Raw genomic sequence first — 24,088 nt, 5'->3', positions numbered from 1 at the left:
CAGGGTCCTTTCCCAGCTACTCACAGTATGGATGTAAATAGCCTTCAGCCTCCAGTACTTATCAGTTCTTCAAGCCCCAGCTCAGCAACAGAGGTGACTGGATTCCAGCCATGAAAGCAATATAGGGAGCCACTTAGATATAAAAACAAGTTTTATAAAAAAAAAAAAAAGTCACTATTTCCTATCTGAACTGTTGCCACCTGCCACAGTAACTTCTACACAAAGGAAAAGTTGCAGAATCCAGTTCCAGTGTTAAATTCAGTGACAACTTGTGGAAGTCTTAAGAACAAGTAATGAACATTAAAATACCAATGCATAAAAAGAAAGCTATTTTCCTAATGCAGACAGGCTGAAGGAGCTTGAACCCGGCATGGCTAGGCTGAGGTCACTGTAGGAAGTTCCTTCATAGCCCTATTAATACAGTACAGGAGATTGCAATTTTTGACAAGAAAAGCCTGTGGCTGCCCTTGTGGACTAGGATGCAGTTGCAAGGCTTAGAATAGGGCTTTCTGTGACAGTTTGCCCTTACCGTGATGCTGCCTGCTTCTAGTGTTCAAGTGAGGCATGCTTTACTGACAGCCACGTTCACAGAAAGAGTAAGGAAGCCAGGCAGTGAAGGTGTGCCATTGGCTGGAGGTGGCAGCTGAACCACACTGATGCAGCATGGACTAACGGTTCACAGATCACATTACATTAAGGCACAGAAGGATGTTACAGGGGAAGGAACACATGGCAACTAAGGCCTGAGTCAAATAGGGTTTTTAAAACCATGAGAGGTAGGTTAAAAGAAGCTCAGACCTACAATGAGCCTTCATTTACCTCTTGACTGTAACTAAGTATCTATAAAAACCTTAAATCAGTGCAGCAAAAGAGATACACATAGAATAGGGAAGCACCAGCTCACTTGAAACAGTACCTGGCTAGAATTAAAATGCAGCATAACCGCAAAAAGGTCTGTCATATTCAAGCATAGTGTTACATCCAGTAACTTCGTGACCAAAGTAAACTCCTTTCATAGCGCCAGGCCTCACAGCGAAGCAAGGGAGAGGACAAGGTCAGTTTCAAAGAATAAGTGGTGAGGTATGACAAGCTGTAAAGTTAAGATCCCTCTCAGCGTATGGAACATGGAGGGAATCAGGAAATAGGGAACACTTCAAAAAAAGCAGTTACCAAGGATGGAAACAGGCCAGAAGTGAGATATGCATTTAAAAGACAGGCTGAAAGAATGTGGTAGGAATAGGCAGAGCTAAAGGAAAGGGCTCTTCTTGGAGGTACTGACAATTATTCACTATCATTCCTGTACAACTATGACAAAAACACTTTCCAAGAAACCTAGAGAAGCATGAAATCAGAGGCTTAAGAAGCCCAAGTTCACCCTTTCCTCACTGTGTTCTGCTACATTTTTGCGCTTGACTTGCCTTCGGTCCGAATTCCTATCGCTAGCTCTGGCACAGACTGACTGTAAATGTGATTGCAGGTAGTGAGGAAGGCATGGCTCCTTGTTCAGGGCACTGCCATGAGACAGTGCTGAGGTAGGTTTGAGAGGTACTCCACAGCTGCCTTCCACAGAAGATGTAGGACTGGCACCATTGACAGAAGAGTAGCCCGAGCTCCTTTCCCAGCTGGGATTTCTTGAGGCAACACAGGCTGAAACTCTGCGAGTTTCATCTGGTGTCCTGGCCTTCCTTGGTGGCGCTGCGTGCCCAGACCACTCTACAGACAGGCTGTCTTCATCACTAGAGTCCTGACAGCAGTGCTGTGCTGGATCCATGTAAACCACCGTCACATCCAAGATTCCACTGGGACTTGTGACTGAGGGATAAGAAAAGGCCACTGAGAATTTGGGCAACACCACACTAACAGTCAAGCCGAGAAAAAGTGCAAGTGTAAACCTTGTTGGAGGGGGGGGGATAAGAGTAGAGTTTACCCACATTAAAATATTTCACTATTACCGTCTCAGCCTGTTTGAATAGGTACTGTCTGGCAGTAAACAAACAGCTAACAGTGTTACAGCACTCACTACAATGCAATCCCATTCATCACGTTTAGTCTACAGCTGCAGCAGTACCTGAAAACACTGCCTTTGAAATGCCGAGTGGCTACAAAATCCTTCATTATGATCTGAAGCAGCACAGAGAAGAAACATCTACCCTTTAAAGTGTTTAACAACTATAATCACGGGGAAAGAGTTTCCCCAGCTGCTCTTCTCCTGAAAGTTCAGGCTTATCTCCCAGTAAAGAGTTTTATGCAAAGACAAAAAGGCAGATTTTGACTTCTCTCATCTGTTCTTTGTAAGACTTACCATCTCCATCTCTCTCGCCTTCGCTTTCCTGATCACCTTCATAACCAGAGCAGGAATCTAAACTCCAGTCCAGAAAGCTGTCCAGAAGACTTTCCTCCTGGGTGGAGAGCTCAGCTGTAGGTGTAGTCACTAAGCTGCCCCTGTCATCCTGAGTGCTGTCTTCCCTCCTCCTGTAGAACATCCAGAAGTGATGCATTAAAAGTCAAGTCTGATTCTCCAGCTCTTCTGATAGAGATGTCAGCCAAGGTAATTACATGAAGAATTATAGTTAAGAATGGAAGCTTAGGATGCCAGAGAGGAGGAAAGGCTTCACAGACCTTTACAGCCATGAGTTATACTTGCCTTTTAGATCTCTTTGCAGAGGGAGAGCTAAAGAAAGCTTTAATTTCTATGACATTTGTGTGCAAGGGACTGGGTTTCAGGTCCTCCTGCTTCACACCCAACAGTGAACAAAGCTGGCTGTAGCTCATCACCTGAAAAGGAAAGGGTTAAGAATTAGACTGTGTGATTCCCTCTGCCAGGAAGCAGCTACTTTATCCCTATTTATCTTCTCCCGCCACCAAGGAGAAAGCTGTCCTGTTGGGTCCTTCCTAGAACTGCTGCTCAGCCACAGCAGTTCGAGTTCCAACCTCACCCAGCTATTCTCTGCTTCCAAACCTGACATTAAAACCCACTTCCCCTTACTGGAAGCTTTGAACACCCTGCCATACAGCAGCTTTTACTCAAGGAGTCAGATTTTAACAAACAAGAGAGCAAACCCACCTTTTCTTTGCCTACTTCATCATAACGCTCATCTTCAAATCTTTGTCTCACTGCTGTTAAAGACACCTGCCTATAATCCTTAGGGACCTCATCATGGAAACTGAAAAGAAAGACCAGAGCTTTAATCTTAGAACAGATTCTATATAACAGTGTGAGCAAGTACTGGCAATGTAAGCACTTCCCCTCTGTCCACCTCAGCTCTGTGCTGAGGAAACTGGCATTTCAGCAGAGTTGCTAAGCATGCAAGCATCTCATTCCTTTTCTGTTTCTTGAGATATTTGACTTCCAGCCTTTTAAAAAGGGATTACTTTTGCTTCTGAGCTCCTTCTGGAGCTCATCAAAACACTGGTCACAATCACCTGGAAATAGTGATGTTGGCAACCTGAGACCTGCTAGCCTTGGGGAGCACCAGGGCTTCTGCAACCCAGGGCCACTGCCAGGCAAGACAAACAGGACAGCCATCACTGAACCAGCCCCTAGATTCCAGTGCCCCGTAGTAGGGGGAGCAAAGCAGTTTGCCAAAGTCACCTCCTCCCTTTGGAAGGACTTGCAGCAGGGCTATGAGAGCCAGGATACAAACACTCCCAGAAGAGTCCCCAAAGCTTTACCATTTTTGATGAAGGTGTAGCACACACGGCAACAGGTCTTCAAGAGAGAACCCAGTGCATTCAGACAGCTGACTGCTCCAGGGATGAGCTGGAGAAGAGAACAGGTATCACCATTTCACAGAGCTTGCAAGTTCTACAAACATACAGATTTTTTTAATGGGATAAAGATGTGATAATTTAATGGGATAAAGATACATGATGATAATCTTTAGAAGCTCCTGCCCATACACCATTGAAGTTCAGAATCAGCTTCAAGGATAGGCTTACTTGAGAAACAGAAGCCACACCTAAATAGAATTCCACTGTGTAGACAGGGGCAGAAACCTTCAGTCTCATTTAAATGCAGGACTTACATTATTGCATTGCTATAGACTGAACTCAACTCCATTCCCACATGCTACTCATGCCCCTTTCTCCCACACTCCCCAGGGGGATCAGTGCACCTTGCCATAGAGGCTCCCTGAATGGTCAAGGCAGACTGACATACTTTGCAGCTCCACTGAATGGGCTGCTCCTTACCATGGCCATGCAGTATCTTAGCCAGCAGCAGTGCTGCAGCGGCCAGCCGAGCTGGGGAGTACATGAAAAGGCTCGTGTATAAAAGTGACAGTTCACAAATGAAGCTGTAAAGGTGAAGAGTCCTTCTCTCAAGTGAGACTATGTTTGACAGTACTTCCTTGTAGTCCACTATAGTAGGTATCTAATACACAAAGGAGAACAGAGGTTGGCAATACAACTCAAGCACCAAGTATTTAGACTATAGTTGTATCCACAAGACACTACTTTCATTATAAAGTATTATTTTAAATTCTACACCAACACTGAAATACTTCCCAGTCAAAGAACAAACAATCTCTGAACGTGCCTTAAGAAACTTAAGTTTTAACTTCTACAGGAAGGCAGACAGTTTGGTATCTGCATGTTCTTCAATGCAGTCTACACAGAGAACACTTATAATAGCATCTTTACTCTTTTTATACAACTTAAACAGCAGCCCCAGGAATAACACTGCCCATCCACTTCCCAAACTCACCCTTATCTTTCCCTCTAGGGCAGAGATGATCTCACCCATCATTCTGACCAGGTCTTCATATTTGTATGTGTTGTCCGTTAGCCATACAGCCTCCCGTATTGTCAAGATTTCTTTGCTGATAAAACTGCAATATCAAGTGTTGTTAATAGTTGCCTCAGAAGAAAGGCAGTTGGTGTAACTACACACTAGTTTAGTGACCAATAAAAGCACCACCTCCCATCATCAGCCAGAACACCTACCGTGTGCAAATGACCATGCAGGCTATTCCCAGGAGTTGGAGCTGATACCGGGGCACAGGTCTCAGCTTCAAGTAACGATCCACACACCCCACCGTCATGTGAAGGCACAGGCAAGAAAAGTCTTTCATAGTAGCCACTTCCACCAGCCAGTCAACCAGGATGTACCTAAATGGCAAAGAGAGAAACATATCACACCCAGTTAAAAACCATCCAAACCAGTTCTGAACACCCTCCCTGTGCCCAGTTATCCAAACCCCTTCTCTACTCAAAAGCTCTAAACTAGGAAATTCAATAAAAGAAGGAGGTGTTGTTTTCAGAAAAACAACACGTGGCACCAAGATAAGGATTTGTAGCCAGAGGCCTGTTATGCTCTGAAGGGCATGAGAAACTGTCAGTCTTAATAAATGCCAAGTTTTACAGTCCAGAAAAGAAAAAAAACCTACAACTTCATACCCCTCTGTTCACTTCTTAACTCAGTCATGAAATAAGGTTTCTGACTGTCATGCCTTCCTCTGATTACACATAAGACATTGCAGAGGGGTAAAGCTAAAGATTCTGTCTTAGAGCAGTTCTCATTCTAGATAAGTTTTCCCCCTTCACTGATGCAAAGAGAAATAGACAGTGGTTTCTGCTGTGTGACCTCACTCCTGGATCTGAGTTTTTACCTCATTGTTTCATTTATTTTTTTCTGCACAGTGAAGATATTCCGCTTGCTGATAGGACGAGAGGCTTGAAACATCTGAGCCACCATTTCACTGGAAGATTTTGCTTCTAATCCTAGTTGGTTTCCATTTCCACAAGCTTTAGCTAAAGCTATCTGTAGTAGAGAAAAAACACACACACAAAAAAGGACTTTTAATAAGCACCAACTAAAGCAGTAGAGAATGGGCTTGTAATTTTTCTGGTGAAAACAGTGAACAAGAGAAAATAATTGAAAGAACTACTAGCAGAATTGCTTCTTAGTCTAGCATGAATGCTGAGTACTGCACATGCTATTGAGGGGCAGGGTTTTATATCTGTCAATAGTTTTATCTTTGTGGATAACAGATGTGCACACACACAGATACTACTCAGCAATTTTGACTATTTCTGAAAAGAGAAACCCTAAGTCTACAGCGACAGCACAGATAAAAGCAAATAAATTATAACTTTCCCAGGAAAATAAAAAGAAGCAGCAACACAACCAGAAAAACATACCTGTGCATCCCAGCATCCCTTTGCTGCATAGTCCCGTAGCTTCCTGAGACTTTGGAGGTATCTGCCAGGGTCTAACATCTACGGAGAAAAATATCAACAGATCTCAAATCCCATTACATTTACTTAAGAAACAGGATTGTAGCACTAACAGCCAGAGGAAAAAAACCCAGCCTATAGATACATCTACTGTTCCAACAACCAGTCCGTTTCTCATCACAACAACATTGTTTAAGAAACTTTCTTCAGGTCTTGCCCAATGAAATGAGATGAGTCACTCAGAATTCCAATGTATGCTTTGCAGACTTATTAGTGACCAGGTAGGTAGTCTCCTTGCTCATGAGCGAGCAGCTTGACCAGCAGTTCCTGTGCTTTTAGCAGAGTCACTGTCAAAGAACTGCTTCCACCTCTGCTACAATGGCTTGTAGACTTGCTTACTTTAAAACACCAAGAGCTCATTTCTTAGGGTTTGTAGTGCCCTTCTTGGTTATGTAGAAGTTCAGATCTGAGGAGGATGTAATAATTATGTTCCTTGCATATGACAAAAGGAATGCTATGAGAGAAGAAAAAAAGGAAGTTACTTACAGCAGCCTTTCTGTTATTTTCCCAAAGGAGATAGGAGCTATTTAAACAACCCTGCTTTGAAGACTCCTCAAACATTCCAAGGGACTCTTTTCTTTTTTCTTCATCCTAAGGACAAAAGACATGATGGTATCTATGCTGTCCAGCCAGAACTTAATACTTCAGAAGCTACAGAACAGCTCCGTACTGAAAACCACAAGAGCAGAACCAATGAGCTGTGACCCCCCCCAGACTGCAAGGGCTGCTCCAACGCCCACTCAGCATTTAAAGATTCTGGCTGAGGACAAAGGTTTCTCTCCGCTACAGGAAAGCCTGCTAACTTGCACGCTGCTGTGTTTGGTTGCTTTCGGTATGTATTACAAAGGAAAGGTTTCCATTAAGACCTGACCACACAGCAAACCCATTAAGTTTGGCTTGATCATTTTACTGTTTCTAAAACTGAGTAAATTGATGACATTCCTTTAAACAACCAGTATGTTAAATGCACGAGAGCAGAAAACCCTTAAGCCACTTGAGGAATACAAAAATATTTGTATTATCATTATTGCAATCTTAAAAAAAAATCAAGATAAAGCACATTAGCAAAGAAGCCCCTTCCAAAATGGCCAAACAAATCAGAAACACTGCTCACCTCAAAGAGACTCAGGACCTTAGCCAAGCAGTACAGAATAGATCCTTTCTGAGCCTGAAAAAAGCATCAAGACAAAGTATTGATGAAGACAAAGAACAACAAATTTTTGCTAGGTATTCCAGACTAAAAATGGATTGGCCTTCCATTCTCCCCCTTTGCTTTTCTCTTTGTCATCTTTTAGACAGTACAGAATGCCTCAGAACTGACAGCATGTGCCTCTGGCAACCATGACACACTGCAGTTTGGCAGCAAATCCATTAAAACAATTGACCCACAGTTATTTAAGCAGTGGGAGAACAGGAGCTCCTTGGGGAAACAAAAATTGTTTCTCCAAAGGGGCTTTGTACAGTTCCCAAACTATCTTAAAGTCACAGGCAGAAAGCAACCTTACTTTGTCCAGCTGACACTCTGCTTTAAGACTCTCATAGACCACAGCTTTACAACAGCTTCCAGTCAAGGACCAGGGAGGACGAATAAAAAGCCAGATGAATGGGGCTGCACACACATTCAGCCGCTCTGCCAGACTGAAGAAATGAGATGCCTTTAATCCATTCACTTCTGCACGGCCCTCATCGGAGATGGACACTGCACACAAAAAAGTCAGAAACGGGTTAGGGTTTAACCACAACAGAGTCTTGGCAGCTACTCAGGTCAAGAGAGAAAACAGTGTAACACCAGGAAGATTGAACTCCGTGAAGCTTTAAAAGTCACAGAACTGGCAAAAGGAGGAAAAAAGAAAATCTTACTACAGTCAGACTGTGGGAACATAAGACCCCAAACCTGGGAGAAGTTCTACAAATACCAATGCTCAAAACAGCGTTAATTTGCTAACTCCTGACACTGCACAAGGTGGTAGGCAAGTCACTGTCAGCAAGGTGGCTCTTCCAGTCAACCATCAATCCTTCTGATCCATCCAACATACCAGCAACACAGTCAACTTCAATTAGAAGTTTACAAAAGACAACTTCTCAATGCAAATCCCAAAGCATGGGCACACCTGGGAGTTGTAGAAGCCCTGTGTGCCACACTATCACCAAACACCTAGCAGTCTGCTGCCCAGTTCTTAAGATACACAAAGATAAAACTGAAGAGGCATGACAGCAAATGAAACCAGATGAAAACTAACCACGCACTGAGGAGAGCAGACTGCTTCTGCACATCAGTGCTCTAGAATCTGAGCACAAAACCATCAGTATTCAAAAGAAAAAAGATGATACAATTGCTCTGATCTGCATCTATAATTAACCCATCAGCTCATCAATATATCTTCCAATTGTGCCATTTTCCCCAGGGAACCAAGTAAATCTTGCACACTTACAGCCTTCATTGTACAGGTACGCTATCCCCAGCTTCACAGCAGCTTCAAAGTTGCCCCTTTCAGCAGCCCTGAATGGGAACAGAGAAAATACTTCAGGATTAAATCAATAGGAGCTTCCACATCAGACAAGCTACTTGAGTGAAGGCCTGGCTGTAAGTTTGTTGTCCATCAACCACAAGCACAACTGACTTCACTACAGAAGTTACAAGTGAGTTATGATGAATGAAAATATTGCAGCAAGAAAAGCCACATCTGTGCCCAGGACAATCTGACAGCTCCAGGAATTGTTTCTCAGTCCCATGCAACATCCCCAGTGTAAGAAAGCGGGTCTAGGTGCTTGCACACTCAGGGACGTGCCTTAAGCCCCTTTGCTCCTCCCTCACAGATCTATTTTCAGACAATGCCTTTCTTCAAAAAGAAAATACATGCATCAGAGCAGACACGAAAGTTAGGAACAAAACAACTAGCATGACACTTATGTGAACCCATCTCCTTCAAATCAGGTGGATAAAAAGGCACTCTCCTTCTGCACATGCTTTAATATATTCAATTTCACTTATTTTTCAGTACATCGGTTTGAGCAAAACAACCAAGACTTAGAACTGTGGCCTTTCATCTCTCTTGCTTGTTTATATGGAAGCACCAGTAACAGATTTCAGTTCATGTGTTACATTCAAACAAGTAACAGTAATGCCCTTAGAGGAATAACTTCCACGTATGCTGTAGGCCCTGCTCCAGTTATTATTCACAGCTTAGACACAAAGCCAGCTACCCTCATCACTCCACACAGAGATCTGCACAAATAAGCACAGTCAGATTCACCACTTACAGTGAAGACTGATTAGAATTGTACATGTGGCACGAAACACCCTCCTCTACAACCTCAAAGGGATGCTGATGCTTAAAGCTCACCTTTCAAACACCGTCAGATTTTTTGGAGACGGCCATACGTCTTCAAAGCTTGCACATGCCCAAACACCGGCGTGATGATCCACGAGGTATTTCAGATGGGAATGCACCTACAAGGTATGAAGGGAAGCATCAAGTTATTATTAAAATAAAGGGATCAGCAAAAAAATAGTTGGTGATGTAATTTTAGATAGGCAACTAATTAATCACAGCTCATCATAACTCTCTTCCTAGGACAGCAAATATCTGTACACTGCATGTATTTTCTAGCTCTCCTCACGGCTCCTTGGATGCAGACATTCCTTTGTGCACTTCTGGCTCCAGAACTAAGGCAGTGTGTGGCAGGAGGGGCCGGCACTCACCGCTCTGAGCGAGAGGATGTCCTCAGCAGGGAGGCCCTTCAGAACATGGAGCAGAACATCCTCAGGCAGACTCAGCAGCGTCAGGACTCGGGGCCGTTTTCTTATCTTTCGCTTGGAAGGGAAAGAGAAGCACCTGGAACAGCGGCAGTGAACCACTGCAGAACAAAAACAACACCACGGTTAGTGACAGAACAGCAAGAGGAAAAAGGCGCATACAGAATGTGTGTTTAATTAAGTAGAGTGCATCTTCAAGCACATCAACCACAGAAATTCAACACACAGCACAGAACACTGAAAGACCAAACCATGAAGAAGTGACTTATTCAGTTCAGCCAATTCAAGGCAGGTGCCCAGAAGGGACGGCGCACCCCCATCACTGAGCACATCGCCCTGACCCCATCGTTTGGCTGCACTGAGCTCAGCTGTCACTGCTGCAACTCCACGTCCCTCCCCCAGGCTACAACTTCTTATCAATTGATAACAGTCCTTGAAACGTGACCGGAGGGATTAGGAAGGTAAAGGCCCATTGAGCCACCCGAGTCCAAAGCCCATCGCTGTGGGCGGTGCTGCTGGCAGACCCCTCACAGCCAGTTCCATCATCTCACAGCGCACAGCACGGCCCTGCAGCAACGTTCCTAATTGAGAGCTCAGCCCCAGCACATCCGAGAGACGGGAATGAGCCGAGGGACGAGGGAGGGCCGGGAAGAACAGAGTAACGCGGGCAGGGACAGAACGGCCCGAGCCTCCCATCCGTTGTGCCGGCACAGGGCGATACCCGCCGCGAGCAGCCGGGTCCGCCGGCACCGGGAGCCACAAACACCGAGTCAATATAACCAACAAACAGCAGGAACCCAAACGATGAGCGGAACCGGCACGAAGCGCACGGACACAGCGGGGCGAGAGGCAACGGGCCGCGATGGGCGCCCAGCCACCGTCAGCCACCGTCAGTCACCGTCAGTCACCGTCAGCCACCGACAGTCACCGTCAGTCACCGCTCCCACAGCACAGCGGGGCGCTCAGGGACGGCCCGGGCGGTTCGCGGGCGGCAAACAGCGCTGGGAGCGATCGGCAGCACGGGGACGGCCCGGGGCGCTTCCTGCCGCTCACACAGCGCCCGGCACCGCTCACGGCCCCGCACGGAGCGGCACCGATAGAGCGGCGCGGAGCGGCACTGCCGCGTCTCGGGGCGAACCGCCGCCCCGCTGCGGCTCCCCCCGCCCCGCCATGTCCCTCCATGTCCCTCCATGTCCCCGCCGCCCCCCCCCATCCCGCATCACCCCGCTCCTCCCGCACAGCGCTCACAGGAGCCGCGCGGACCGAAGGAACACAGGAACGCAGGCAGGGAGGCAGGAAGGCGCGCGGCCCGCACTCACCGCCCGCCTTCATCCTCGCGGACCGAACGCACCGACCCGGCACCCGAAGCGGCTCCGATCCCGACGCAGCGGCTGTGAGGGGCGGCGATACCGCACGGGGCGGCGATTCCCGCACGAGGCCGCGCCCCCCCGGCTCAGCGCGGGGCCGGGAACCAGCGCGAGGCGCGGCCGCCCCCGCCCACACACACGGCGGGACCCGGCGCTGGCTCCGCCCACAGCGCGGGACGGACCCGCCGAGCCACGCCCACCGGGCGCGCGCAGCTCTTTTCAAACACAGCGCGGCTCCTGATTGGTCGGGAGGATGACGGGAGGTGGGACCCACCCCGCCCCGCGGGACGCCATTGGACGGCGAGGATGCGAATTCGAACTGGGGCGGTTGGCGGGTCTGGAGCGCGGCGGGTACTGCGCATGCGTGAGGAGAGAGCGCCCTGCAGGCTGCCACCGCGCGGCGGGACCGGGCGGACATGGCGGGTGGGAGGGACCGGGTACATCCGTGTGAGAACGGGGCTGCAGCGCTGACAGCTCCGTGTGCAACACAGTGTGCAGCTCAGTGTGCAACTCTGTGTGCAGATCAGTGTGCAACCCAGTGTGCAAGCTAGTGTGCAGCTCAGTGTGCAACACAATGTGCAACTCAGTGTGCACTCAGTGTGTGCTCAATGTGCAACTCAGTGTGCACTCAGTGTGCAGCCCAATGTGCAACTCAGTGTGTGCTCAATGTGCAACCCAGTGTGCAGCTCAGTGTGTGCTCAGTGTGCAACCCAATGTGCAACTCAGTGTGTAACTCAGTGTGCAGCTCAGTGTCTGGGCCGGAGGGTCGCAGTGCTGCAGTGCGGACATGCCCGGCAGGACATGGAAAATGACAGAAAAATGAAGGAATATTGAGCTTTTTGAACTGGGCAGTGCTGTGAGCTGAAGTGCTGATCACACTGTCAGCTTCTGTTCCTTGTTCTCCCCGTCGCAGCTGTTTCTGTCAACTAAAAATAAGTTGAACTAGAAAACAGAACGTGAATAATGAGCTCCGTGTGGAGAGTTAAATCCCATCAGGAGAAGCTCCTTGACCCACAGGTGATGCACAGGGCACAGCTCCCCAGGTAGATCCTGTTCTTGGCAGCAGAGGTTGCAGCCCATGGCGGGGATGAGCTGTATCACAACGCTGCTCTTCCAGTGCTTGATACTAAAGGTGCATTGCTCGTCTATTGGAACAGCAACGGGCCCGGCTCAATGTGGAATGAAGCTAATGACACCTGTAGATGTCACCTGCAGGGCTGGTAGCAGGTCTGTGAAGGATGAAGGACATGCAGTGCGATCAATTAGTCCAAATAATATTCTGTCTTTTCTGTGAAAGTGATGTTAATAGTGAAGATTTTCAGTGGCAATGAAATCCAGCCTGGTTTGTCCTTTCTGGAGACTGATGGTGGAACATCCAGATGGATTTATCCCTGACAGAGGCGGCCCAGTGTGCGGAGGCTGAAAATGTGGCTTAAACACCCCGCAGTGTCAACCAGAGCCGGCAGGTTGGGATGGGAGAGGGCCAGGTTGGATGTGCCATGTTTCACACTTCTGTGCTCCTTGGAAAGGCACAGACAGACACGAGTCGTTCCCCAGAAAGGAGGAAGGCTGATTCATCTGTGTTAATCACATTTCCCCTGTTTGTCATGTCTCTCCACTGAACAGCAGAGAGGGGACTGTGTTTCTCCAAATCAAAGTGCCTCTTTCCTCCCTTCACATCTGTTGGCTGTGGAAATGAAGCTAAACAGAGCGAAGGCCTTTTATGTGCCTCGATTGCTGTGATTTATACAGAACTCAACAAAGAGGATGCCTGAGGAAAGGAAAGAAGTGTGCGACCGGGACTCGTTTGGCTACAGTTTGTACATGGTGTCTGATCACTCACTCAGTACTTTTGTATTATGGTATCTAAGGAATGTGTTTAGTCAGATGTAAAGTGGTGGCACTTCCACAGTTCTAGTGGCAAACAAAAGCAACACAGGCCATTTGCTGGATGAGAGGCTGAAATGCTCTGTGAATTCTTCTGGTAAATGTCATTCTCTGCTGCAGACTAAATTATTGAGAGGGTACAAGAACCAATTTTCTCTTGAAAGAGCCCAAGAGTTGAAATAGTGATGGCAGACTTTGTAATTTCTCCTGTCCTCGGTTTAGGATGGTGATGTAACTCAGTTCTTTATTGCACTGGTAATGCCATATAACTGCTGGGCTGGAGGTGAAAGTTGCTCTCCGATGGAAGGAAGGCATCGTGGCATATTGTCTAATGCCCACTGCTGGTATTTCAGCCTCGTGTTATTCAACCCTATTTGCAATCCCAGTTTGGGGATGTTTCTGGTTGTATTAATATCTGCTGGCAGTTCATTGAGGTGACAGCGCAGTGACTGCAATGAAGGCCAAGGGCAGAGCAGAGCGTCGGTAACATCTTCATCCTTTCTCCAAACAGGATTCATCTTTTATGAGGAACACTTCAGAAGCATCCGGTCGAAATCTCTTTCTCAGTAAGAGATAAAACGACCACGAGGTGGCATTAAATCCATGTGATGGTGCATCAGACCTTCAGCTGTCAGTTTTCTCTCCAAATCCCAGGACAGAAGTCCTAACTCAAGGTCTGCACTATCATGGTGTTCTATAGCTCCGTACATATTTCAGGAGCAGAAGATCCTCATGTTACAGTACTGTTGTGCACAACACCTCACTGCCTCCCCTGTGGTTATCAGTGAACAGAATAACAAATAATCTGGCAAAAGAGGCCTGCAATGGACATCCAATTTTAATTTTTGCATTAAAAAAAAACAAAAACAAAAAACCCAAACCAAACAGTCTCAGGTTCCTTGGTGCTGATGCTCAGCAGCACGTGGTGCCCGGGGCTGAGGTGCTGTGCTGGGGTTGTGCTCTGTGCTGCACATCACCCTGTGAGCCTCCAAACACTGGTGGGAGGCCATGGCTTCACCTCTCCCAGGGCACAACCTACCTGGGGCTGGAAGCACCCAGACACCCCATGGCTTATTTTATACAGACATTTGAGTTTATGTTGGGAGAAACCCCAGAGCTTCTTCCCTGCACATGCTGTGGCTTCTTGGGCTGTGGAACCTTCCCCAGTACTCTGCTGCATGTTTAATAAGCACAGTTAAACAAAGAAAAAGAGGAAAGGAAATAAAAGACTTGCCTAAGCAGTTTCCAGCCCAGCTTGCGAGCCAGACCACAGCTCCGTGCTGCCAGCAGCGCTGGTCCCTGCGGAGCCCTGGCCCACCTTCCGTGGGAACCCTGGGGAAAAAACCTTATAGCTGAACCACAATTTGCTGTGACTAATTAAGCATATTTATGTCTATCGTATGCTGCTGTACACAAGCGAATGAAGAGACCACCCAGGCCCAGCTGGGCTCCAGATTGCTGCATACGGTGTCTAGCCCTATGTCTGCACAGCTACATACTGCCAAGCTCTAATTCATGGCAGAGGGTGGTGAACACCCCGAGTTTCAGGACATGTAAAAGAATCCAGCCCTCGTTCTGCGTGGTGCCTCGCTGATTACATGGTCAGGCACTTAATGCTGGGTGTAGGGTTGTTTGTATTTCCTATAAAGAACGTGGTGTTTGGCAAAAGAGGAGAGTGAGAATGACAACTGTGTACACATTTCACATATTTCTAGTTATTTCTCCTCCGGAGGAGAACAGAGCTGTTATTAATAATCACCTCGCCAAGTTTCTGAATTGGTATTTTGAAATGAGCTGAGTATATAATTTAAGAACCACAGGCAAGAGAGAAAATGTGCTTTCAATTGAATTTGAAATGGGTGGAGAGTTGATGATGCAGGGAGATAAACGACAGCGATTCTGGAGGGCTCGATCTGGAAAGAAGGAAGCCATAAAGCAGATATTTTCCAGACTTTGCAAAGCCAGAGGCAACGCAAGAGCTTGAGGAACAAAAGGAGGCGCAGGAGGGGGACACATGGGTGGGCCAGCCCAGAGCCCTGCGTGCAGGGTGCCCGTCCTCCAGGGGACACAGCACTGCAATATCGAAATGGGTCTGGGCACCATGAGAGCTGAGGGGCCTGCAGGGCTGGGACAGAGCCAGCTGATGGCTGGGCAGGACCAACCCTGTTTGGATGTGGTGAATGGATGGCTAAAGAGGTAGCACTGGCACTCCTTATGGAGGAGTAAGCCCTAGAGAAACACCCGTGCAGAGTGTGAAGGAGACAAACGGCAGGATAGTGCAAGTACTTGGCAGCCTTCTGTGTCAGTGTTTCCCTTCTTGTAATCCATGACCTCCTACAGAAACAAAGCTGCTGGTTCAGAACAGAGGAAAGGATCGAGCTCTTTCACCGTTCTAACAGCAAACGCTCTGCACTGCGACTCAGTGCCATGACATCTACCCGAGCATCCCTCCCCCACTCAGCTGAGATGGGGCTCTGAGGAGTGTGTGGAGTTGTGGGTTGCTCCCCATAAGCAGAATTAATCCTTCTTCCTGCAACAAAGCCCTCGCTGTAAAAACTTGCCAGTGCTAACCCTGTAGGGGGGATTTGCTATTCCTTTCTGCATCCTAGCCAGCAGGATCTGCATTTGTCTTATTATAGCAAACCCATCTCAATTGGGAATTCAGCACACCCAGGCAGCCTTAGCCCTGTCCCACAAATCCTGAAACATCTATCACCTTTCAGACTCCTCTTCAGCAAAGAACTGATTTGTGCCCATCCACAAAGAAAACTCATTTCTCTGAGTCTTGTGATGCCAGGAATTTATGGTGCCTCCCATTACACTTCAAGGCAGATCCTTAGAGACCTGCATTTTAGATACAGAAACCAAGCCAAAAATTAAATGCTTAGTATCATAGAATGGTTTAGGTTTGTGGAGACCTTAAAGGTCATCTAGTTCCAACCCCCACAGCAGGTTCTGTCCAGGTCCCTCTGGGTGCTGCCCCTCCCTCCTGTTGTGCCATCAGCAAACTGCTGAGGGTGCACTCGATCCCACTGTGTGTCACTGATAAAGAAGCTGAAGAGCACAGGTCCCAAGAGGGACCTCTGGGGGACACCCCTGATGGCCGGCCTCCACCTGGACATACCCTATGAGAGCTCAACAGAAAGAAGGAAGGAGCTTTCCCTCGTGTCTTTCATCTCCTGCAGGGAGATAATGACAAGAATTAAATATGTGTTCAGATCCCCAAACGTGCTTGGCCAACTAACAGCCATTGATTTTCAGTATGGATCTGCGACTTGTTACTGTGCTTGCTTTGCCCACTTCACAGCAGACCTTGCTGGAGTGCAGCAGAATCTGATTGCTGCACCTAATTGAAAGAAGAATGAATCATGAGCGCATTTTTAAACAGTTTGACTAGAGCAGAAAAACAGGATCGAGCCGCAGGGCCTCCATTTTGTTAATTAGAAAAGCAAGGGTAAGGATTGTGCTGGCAAAAATCTCCCAAATGAGTTGTTTTGCAGCGGAAAGTCTGGGACTGCAGAGCACAACCAAATCGGGCCATTTGTGACAGAATTCTTTGTGATTGCTAATTGGCTGCTATTTTTCAAGTGGGGGCACATATATACACATATAAATGGTAATTTTCAGACACAGCTTTGGACAGGTGGAGAAATCTCCTCTTGGATCCATGCGGTAGGAAGGTGTCACTGTGGGACATGGGTGCCTTCTTTTTTCCATCCTCCTGCTCATCTTTGTGGCCTCCTCTAGACCATCTCCAGCAGCTCCCAGTCTTTCCTGTGCTGGGGACCCCAGACCTGGTAGTCAGATGCAATGTTTTGGGGACCACAGTTTGCAATTTGTATTGTAACTTAAGATACATATATATTTTTAATTATTAGTTTTTGTTTGTTTGTTTGTTTTTTAATGTTCTGTGAAATAAAACATTTGCAAGGGAGTTCCGGCTTGAGAAAAGGAAGTCATCGATAGGGTTGCAATTACAGTTCTGGCTTTATGAAGCACAAAATTAGAAGTGATTTCTGCAAGTGGGATGAGGGTGTAACAGAAGAAGCTCAGGCGAGCAGAGCCAAAGGGACAGGCAGAGGAACGCGTTCAAAGGGCTCAGCCACGTCCCGGCGCTGACAGCTGGCCAGGAACGCACGGCACACACCGCGAGGACCAGGACCCGTCCAAGGAATCTGCAACTCAACACCAGCAGACTTGGAGCCAGGACAGCGCCGGGGGAGGAAGGGGAGTGAGTGTGCAACAGGAAGGAAGGGAAGAGCAATGAGCACAGCTGTGGGAGTGAGAAGGTTGATGGAGGATTTCCGAAGGTGGCTGCTGAACGGCCGGTGGGAGACGTGGTGGGGAATGGGCGGCACAATACAGCAAGAGGAGCAGGAGATCGGAACGAACGGTGGGTGGGAAGGGAGGGAGAAAGTGAGTTCAAACTCGTTAATACTACTCACTGTGGATCAAAAAATATGTTTAAATAAGTGCTTGCTGTTAAAGTTTTCTTTTCCTTCTGCTTCTGTGCTGAGTCCTACCAGCCCATCCCCACTGCAGCACGCATGGCCCTGACCCATGCCTGGAAAAGCCAGTCAGGGCAGCGAGCTCTGCATTGCTCCCAGTGCGAGCAGAGCCTGCTGCAGTACTGAGCACTGCTGGGGGCTGAACACGGACCCCGATGACACCCAGAGTGAGAAGCATCAGGCTGAAAGCCTCTGAACGTGCCTTTGCCCCAGTGTTCCCAGCATCACCACGGTTCAACACTGTTAACCCCCTTCTGATGGCAATCTTCAATAATTATCCTCATAAAATTTTGCTTTCTTTGTGCTGATGCTGTAACCCAACGAGCTGGAAACGTTCCCAGAGTGGAGAGAAAACTGTACTCTGCTGACGTTTATGTTGGATGTTTTATGAGGCACCCACAGAAAATGACATCAGATTACCTGTAATGAGGCAACACTGAAGCATGGGAAGCTTCTCCTCCCAACCAGGCACCCAAGGCCAAGTCTCTGACAGGTCCACTTTGCCTCTGAGGTGCTTTTTCATGATGTTCTGCCCATTGTCTGCTGCTGCTGTTGGCTAACTTGACCTGGACTTCTCAGCCTGAGATACAAGCAAAGTCCCAAGAGTCCAAATGATCTCCTGTCCTCCCTCCCATCACTTGGGTGATGTACCTCTGGGGTGCTGCTTGGGTCCAGAGTGCTGCCCTGGCCATTGGCTCACAAGGAGTCCCAAAGCAGTCCCAAAACCTATGAGATAAGCAGGGCAATCTCACTGCTGGGAGCACAGAAATCAGCTCCCTGGCTGCTGCCAACGAGTTGACTGCTGGCCTCGCACCTTCAGTTGGGGTTCTTGGGTTGTGCCAGAGGCCCCCAAGGGACTGAGCTTTCCTCTTGGAGTTTCAAGGTAGTAACTTTCCATTCCCTGCAAGGAAACAAGTGGGAGTAAAAAACCCAGAGAAGGGTTAGACGTTACGGTTAAGATAGAAAGGCTTCATATGCTCAAGAGTTATCACTTCTCTTAGAGAACCACAGTGAGGTTGTGGCACAATGCCTCCTGCGCTGTAGCTGTAAATGAAATATGACTTGCCGAGGAGGTGACGGTACTGGAGCAGGATCTCTGGGATGGAGCCGGACCTTGTGTGCAGTGCTTCAAAGACTTGTTCTGATGCACACGAGGGGCCATCACTGTATTAACCAGCTTCACTTCGCCGAACAGTCTCTCCATAAGCACAGCTTGTACAAATTGTGTTCGAAAGAGCGTGTTAAAGGCATTAACTGAAGATTGGCTGAGGAAGTTATCCATTCCCTAGTGATTAACTAGCAATTTCCTATCCATCACAGACCAACACTACTCTATTAGACTTTATGAAACATGCAGTGTGTGTATCTGCAGAGAACACGGTAATTGCTTCAATTACAATCCTTTTGATTGGTAATTTTCATTCACTGTCAAGAATGTTGCCTGCCCCTGGGTTTGTAGAGACCAGCTTTCCTCCCTTGCTCCCAGGAACACACACTGAAGCTCCTCACTTCCCTGCAGAGGAGCACAAGGTGCCTCTGTGTGTGTGTGTGTGTGTGTTTGCACGATGGGAGCTGTCGTGATTTGCTCCTTCCTGTTGCTCCCTATAATACTTCATCTTCACAACCACAGCACAGCTGAATTTTCAGAAGCCAGCAAGCAGACCTTTTTCTCCTGCCTCATCTGTTCTCAAACAAGCTTGTTAGTGTTGCTGTCGTCTTGCACTTCAGTGCTTTTCTAAATCAAACCATAGCAGCCCCAGAGGACACCTGCTTCAATTGCAGGAGCAAACAATGGAATTTCCAGAGCTCACATCTGAGAGGAAGGATCATTCAGTGCCATCAGACAGGGGCAGAGGCAGGCACGGAGCCATGTGGTGCCTTGGAAGAGTGCAGGACTCGTGTGGAAGAAGAGCAGTGAAGCCATGGATGCCAGCAGGGTGAAGGGAACCGATTTATCTGCCCAGGTTTGTGGCCTCTTTTCTAAAGCTCTGTTTTGTCCTCCTCACCTTGAGGCCTTGTAGGTGATGTTCCCCACCACACCTTGTGCAAACAGAACCAGAACCAGACACACCAGGGGCAGTGGAAAACCCTCCTGGATTATCACACCAGGAAGAAGAATGGGGCTGGGCGGGGGGGGACCCATGCTTGCTCCCTAGTATGGGTGAGAGTGGATACCCTGGCAGAAATCTGTGTGCATACATCTCATGCACGCACAGAACGACTCATCTCAATGGCCACAAAGCCCAGAGCTGTGGGTTCCCCATCCAGGGAGGCATTCAGACAGAGGCAAGATTTCATATGCTTCTAAACTCCAGAGGTGTTTCGTAGGGGCAGAGCCACAGCACAAGACTAAATGGTCAGTGGTCCTGTAATAAAATATGTATTGGGTTCATGGCTCACAATGTTTGTTCTGTGTGATGTGAAAAAGCTGCACTGCTCCCAGGCATGGAGCACACTGTGTAGCCAAGGAGAGGGCTGGTGTGAGGCTGCAGGAGGGCAAATGTTGAAAATGGGTCCATCTATGAGTTTGGTTTCACCCACATCTCAGAGCAGGGAACGTGGGGCTGAGGGAAAACAGTTCCTGAAAGAAAGAGAAAAGGTTCCAGAGAGATGAAAGATCGTGCTATTGTAAAGGCCAATGAGGAGCATTGCTGAGGGATGCACGCTGCAAACAGCTGGGGACAGAGGCTGAGTGACTGCCAGGCATCTGTGACAGGCTGCACTTACAAAATGCATACAAAGTATGGAAAAAAGGGATGGGAAGCTGTGCTGCAGGCAAGTGAACCATCAGAGCAACCTGCGTAGGCAGAGAGTTTCCACATTGATTGAAACCGAGCCAGGCCAGTGGGATTAACAGCTTCCTGGTGGGAATGCAACAAGGGATGCCCTGCGGGTGAAGTTCCATTGGCAGGAAACTTGACATCTTTTTCCCAAGCTGAGGTAAAAGCCAGGGTAAGAGCAGCAGTGCTGAGGGGGCCTCCATGAAGATGAATGCAGCAGTGCGGCTCATGTGATGGGCTGTGGGCTTCACTCTGCCTCGGAGACGTTCCAGAACCATTTCAGAAGGAACCTCAGGGGAGTTCACAGCTCACATCAGCAGAGACTGAGCTGGAGGGTCACTTGTCCTGGTGCTGAGGTACTGGAGTGGCCTGTGAGGGTTAAAGAGCTTTCTGCAGGCACCTGGGACTTCGAGGAACTCTTAATGTCTGGAGCATCTAGCAAGGCAAGCTGCCTTTGGCTGCCCTGGCCATCCTGTTCCTTCTGAGAAGTGCAATAGAGGAGTGACGAAGCAGCAGAAAGCTTTTAGGGAGCTCATTTTAGCCTTTCCCAAGCAATTGAAAGGCTGCACAGATTGCAGGCAGGGGCTGTGCCACAAAAGCTTGCTCCGTGCCACCACCTCTCAGCACTGAGCCGGGTCAGCAGGGCAGAGGATGAGGCATTTCCACAGCCACACAGACGCTGCACATCCAGGTTCAGCCCCCACTTAGTCATCACAGTGCCCAGAATCACGCAACAAATCGAGACAAAACCAGGAAGCATTTCCAGATGCCCAGTCCTGAGGGCAAAGCCACTGTCTTAAAGTCATCCTTGTGCCACCAACAGAAGGATTTCTGACATTGCCTTCCTCCTGCTCCAAATGGAACCATCTGTGAGCAGCTATGGAGCAGCAGCCCGATTTTGGGAGAGCACGACTTCCATGTCAGGGCTCTGATCTCTCCCTCTTCGCCAAGGGCTGTTTTCCATCTGGCTTTTGCTTGAGTGTTGTACAATGCTTAGGAAAGAGGGTAGAAAGATTGCTGTTCTCAGAGAGGAACCAAGTGAAATGCCAAGGTCCTTGCAAGCCTGGCATTTTGTATGAATACACATGCAACCCCAAGGCTGAGTCCTTTCATTTGAGGGGATGTTAGCAATAATTTACTCTGCAGATCACAGGGCTGTGGACAGAGAAATAGCAACCACAGTGTTGGCAAACTGAAGCATTTTGGAATAGAAATGAAGGAACTTTTGGGGCACTGCATACTTACATGGCAACACAAGGGAACAAAAGAGCTTTTTATTTTTCTTTATCTTTTTCCCCTAGGCCGAGGAATGGGCTCCTCCGGTGCTGTGCAGCCAGGAGGGCAGCGTGGCTGGGGCTGGGCTGGGGCTGCCGTGCACTCATCTCTGTCGGGAAGTTTCTGGTTGCTGCTCTGCAGGCACTGATCCTGCTGCTGAAGATGGATTGCTCCATCTGACTCCTGTAACTGGAGGAGGGGTAAATCAGCCCAGCCACAGAGCCAGGGGATGTTCTTCCATCAGCATCTGAAATGCATAAAGCATGTGGCTGCCAGGGAGCCTCCCGGGCTCTGACGTAGCTCCAGCAGCCAGGAAGGGCTCAGGGTCCCCGCCAAGGCATTACCGAGTGCAGTTGTGGCTCTGGGTTTGTGTTCCTGTGCCAGAGGGAGCTGCTGGCAGTTTGCTGGTGGTGTCCCTGGGGCATCCAGCAGACGGGATGAGAGGATCTTTGGGCGTCTCCATCTTTGGCTGCGTGGTTTCACCCCACAGAGGATGCACGTGGTGAGAGCTGTGCACAGCGGGAGCAGCACGGCAGCCATCCCTGCAGCCTGCAAGGAAACCAGCGGAGCTTAGAAGTGACCGAGTGCTCGAGCAGGTGGCTGTTGTGTTAGAAACGGACACACAGCTCAGGGAAGGGAAGTGAGAGGTGGAGCGAGCAAGAATAGAACTCAATATTTTGGATGCAAGATGTTAGAAAGGAAAAGAATGAGGCTGCACTATGAGAGCTGAGTGAGGTAACACAGCAGCGGGGGGAACTCTTATGTTTAGGAATGTCGTACAGGGAGCACAGATCCCCACCTTGCTCTTGCTGTGCCTGGCAGGAATGTGAGTGTGATTATTGCCTGGATTTGCAGTATGTATCTCAGGACCCTGAAGTGCTTTCAGCTGCAGGCAGCACACCTGCCTGTTCCAAATGTTCACAGCACAACTCACAGCAGCCCTTTGTTTTTCCTGTACTACCCCGGCTTCCTTTGTGGGGTTTCTAACACGTTCTCCCACCTGCAGCAATGGAGCGTTCACGTTTCTCCCTCCTGGAGAACTTCAGAGGCACAAAGCTGTCAAACACCAACGCCTCCGTGCTGGGCTGTGCTGAGAAACCCCACCGTGCAGGAGAGCAGAGGAGGGCTGTCCCTCCATCGGGGCCTTCTGAGTCGGCGGTGAGCCTGACATCTTGTGAAGTCCTGTTTATCCTTCAGCCACACTTCAGCAGCACGTGGTGACCCCGAACCTGCCTGTGCTGAAAGCAAGACTTGCTCTTGAGGGCTCTGCAGGAGCTCAGACTGCTCGATGGCGGCTGGGAGGGAGGAGGCTCTTTGTGCTTTCCTGGGCTGGAGGCATCCGTAGCACTTTGCCCTGGGGAGTTCTGCTGCTGCTGCTGCTGCTGCTGCTGCTGCTGTGTGGTTTGGGGCATTCCTTTACAAAGAGTGAAGGAACCATCCCACTGAAGCAGCTGCTGCTTTCATCTCACCTCTCACCCCAGCTCATCCCACACAGCATCCCTGGTGCCAGTGCTGGGCATGGAGCAGACGGAAGGGCTGCCTGGTGGATGAGGAGTCGGTGAGGGAGGAGGAAAAGTATTTGCCTACGAGCAGCTGAGTCTGGAGCTGTGGGGCTGCGATGGCCGCGGGGTGCAGGCAGCACTGCAGGGCATGGCAGTGGGTCGGGGTGGGGGCAGCCCTGGGCAGCCTGCGTCAGGGGAAAGTGGAAAACTACCGAACAAACTGGAGAGTTCTCTATAGCCCCGAGGAGGCCGGCGCTGCTGTCTGTAAAGTCGTGTTACTATAGCAGCCCTGCTGGTAATTTCCTAGTACATCTCCGTACATCTCATTTTCTCCTTTTCTCCTCTTCACACCCTTTACACAACCAAAAAATAAAAGATTAGTCCCATCATCCTCAATTACCTGCAGCCCTCGCAGCCTCTGGCTGAAAGCTTTCCCAAAGAGCCCCACAGGGCCACCAGGAGCACGGGGAGGGCACAGCCTGTGCCAGCAGCATCACTGGGGTGAGGACGCTGTCTCCAGAGGGACGCGTGGCTCTCACACATTGGCTCCTGCAGCGCAGTGTCACCCTTTAGGAAGGAGCTTTTCACATGGGCAAGGAGAAGCTTGGCTGGAGGTGTGGGCTGGGATCGCTCCTCTGCTTCTACTCTCATCCCACAGACACGTCAGGGTTAGGAGGGAAGCCATGGACCAGAGCCAGAATTGCAGGCTCTGTTTTCAGCAGTGATAATCAGGTTTAACTGAACTGATGATGCATTCTTCCCCTGGGAGAAGAAC

General features: G+C 48.8%; 1 protein-coding gene across 2 annotated transcripts; it reads right to left on the bottom strand.

Annotated features, from left to right (window-relative positions):
* Positions 1 to 133: 133 nt before the first annotated feature.
* CCNF (cyclin F) lies at positions 134 to 11,393 on the bottom strand. Of its 2 annotated transcripts, XM_015877408.3 has the most exons (17): positions 11,314 to 11,393; positions 9,941 to 10,095; positions 9,582 to 9,688; positions 8,670 to 8,737; positions 7,743 to 7,936; positions 7,352 to 7,405; positions 6,724 to 6,828; positions 6,142 to 6,219; positions 5,610 to 5,761; positions 4,945 to 5,109; positions 4,706 to 4,829; positions 4,192 to 4,372; positions 3,673 to 3,760; positions 3,065 to 3,164; positions 2,645 to 2,775; positions 2,303 to 2,472; positions 134 to 1,812 (listed from the first exon to the last, which is right to left on the bottom strand). In XM_015877408.3, exons 1-17 carry the CDS (start codon positions 11,324 to 11,326, stop codon positions 1,349 to 1,351), a joined length of 2,349 nt encoding a protein of 782 aa, XP_015732894.2. In that variant the 5' UTR covers positions 11,327 to 11,393; the 3' UTR covers positions 134 to 1,348. The 2 variants fall into 2 exon arrangements, with proteins under 2 accessions (XP_015732894.2, XP_085370520.1); XM_085514394.1 differs by lacking the exon at positions 6,142 to 6,219.
* Between the last annotated feature and the right edge of the window lie 12,695 nt (positions 11,394 to 24,088).

The sequence above is a fragment of the Coturnix japonica genome, chromosome 13 (assembly GCF_054131305.1).
Source record: "Coturnix japonica strain WE chromosome 13, WE-NBRP24, whole genome shotgun sequence".
Taxonomy (NCBI): domain Eukaryota; kingdom Metazoa; phylum Chordata; class Aves; order Galliformes; family Phasianidae; genus Coturnix; species Coturnix japonica.
The sequence above is the reverse complement of the archived record's forward strand: the minus strand, read 5'-3'. Positions and strand labels throughout refer to the sequence as shown.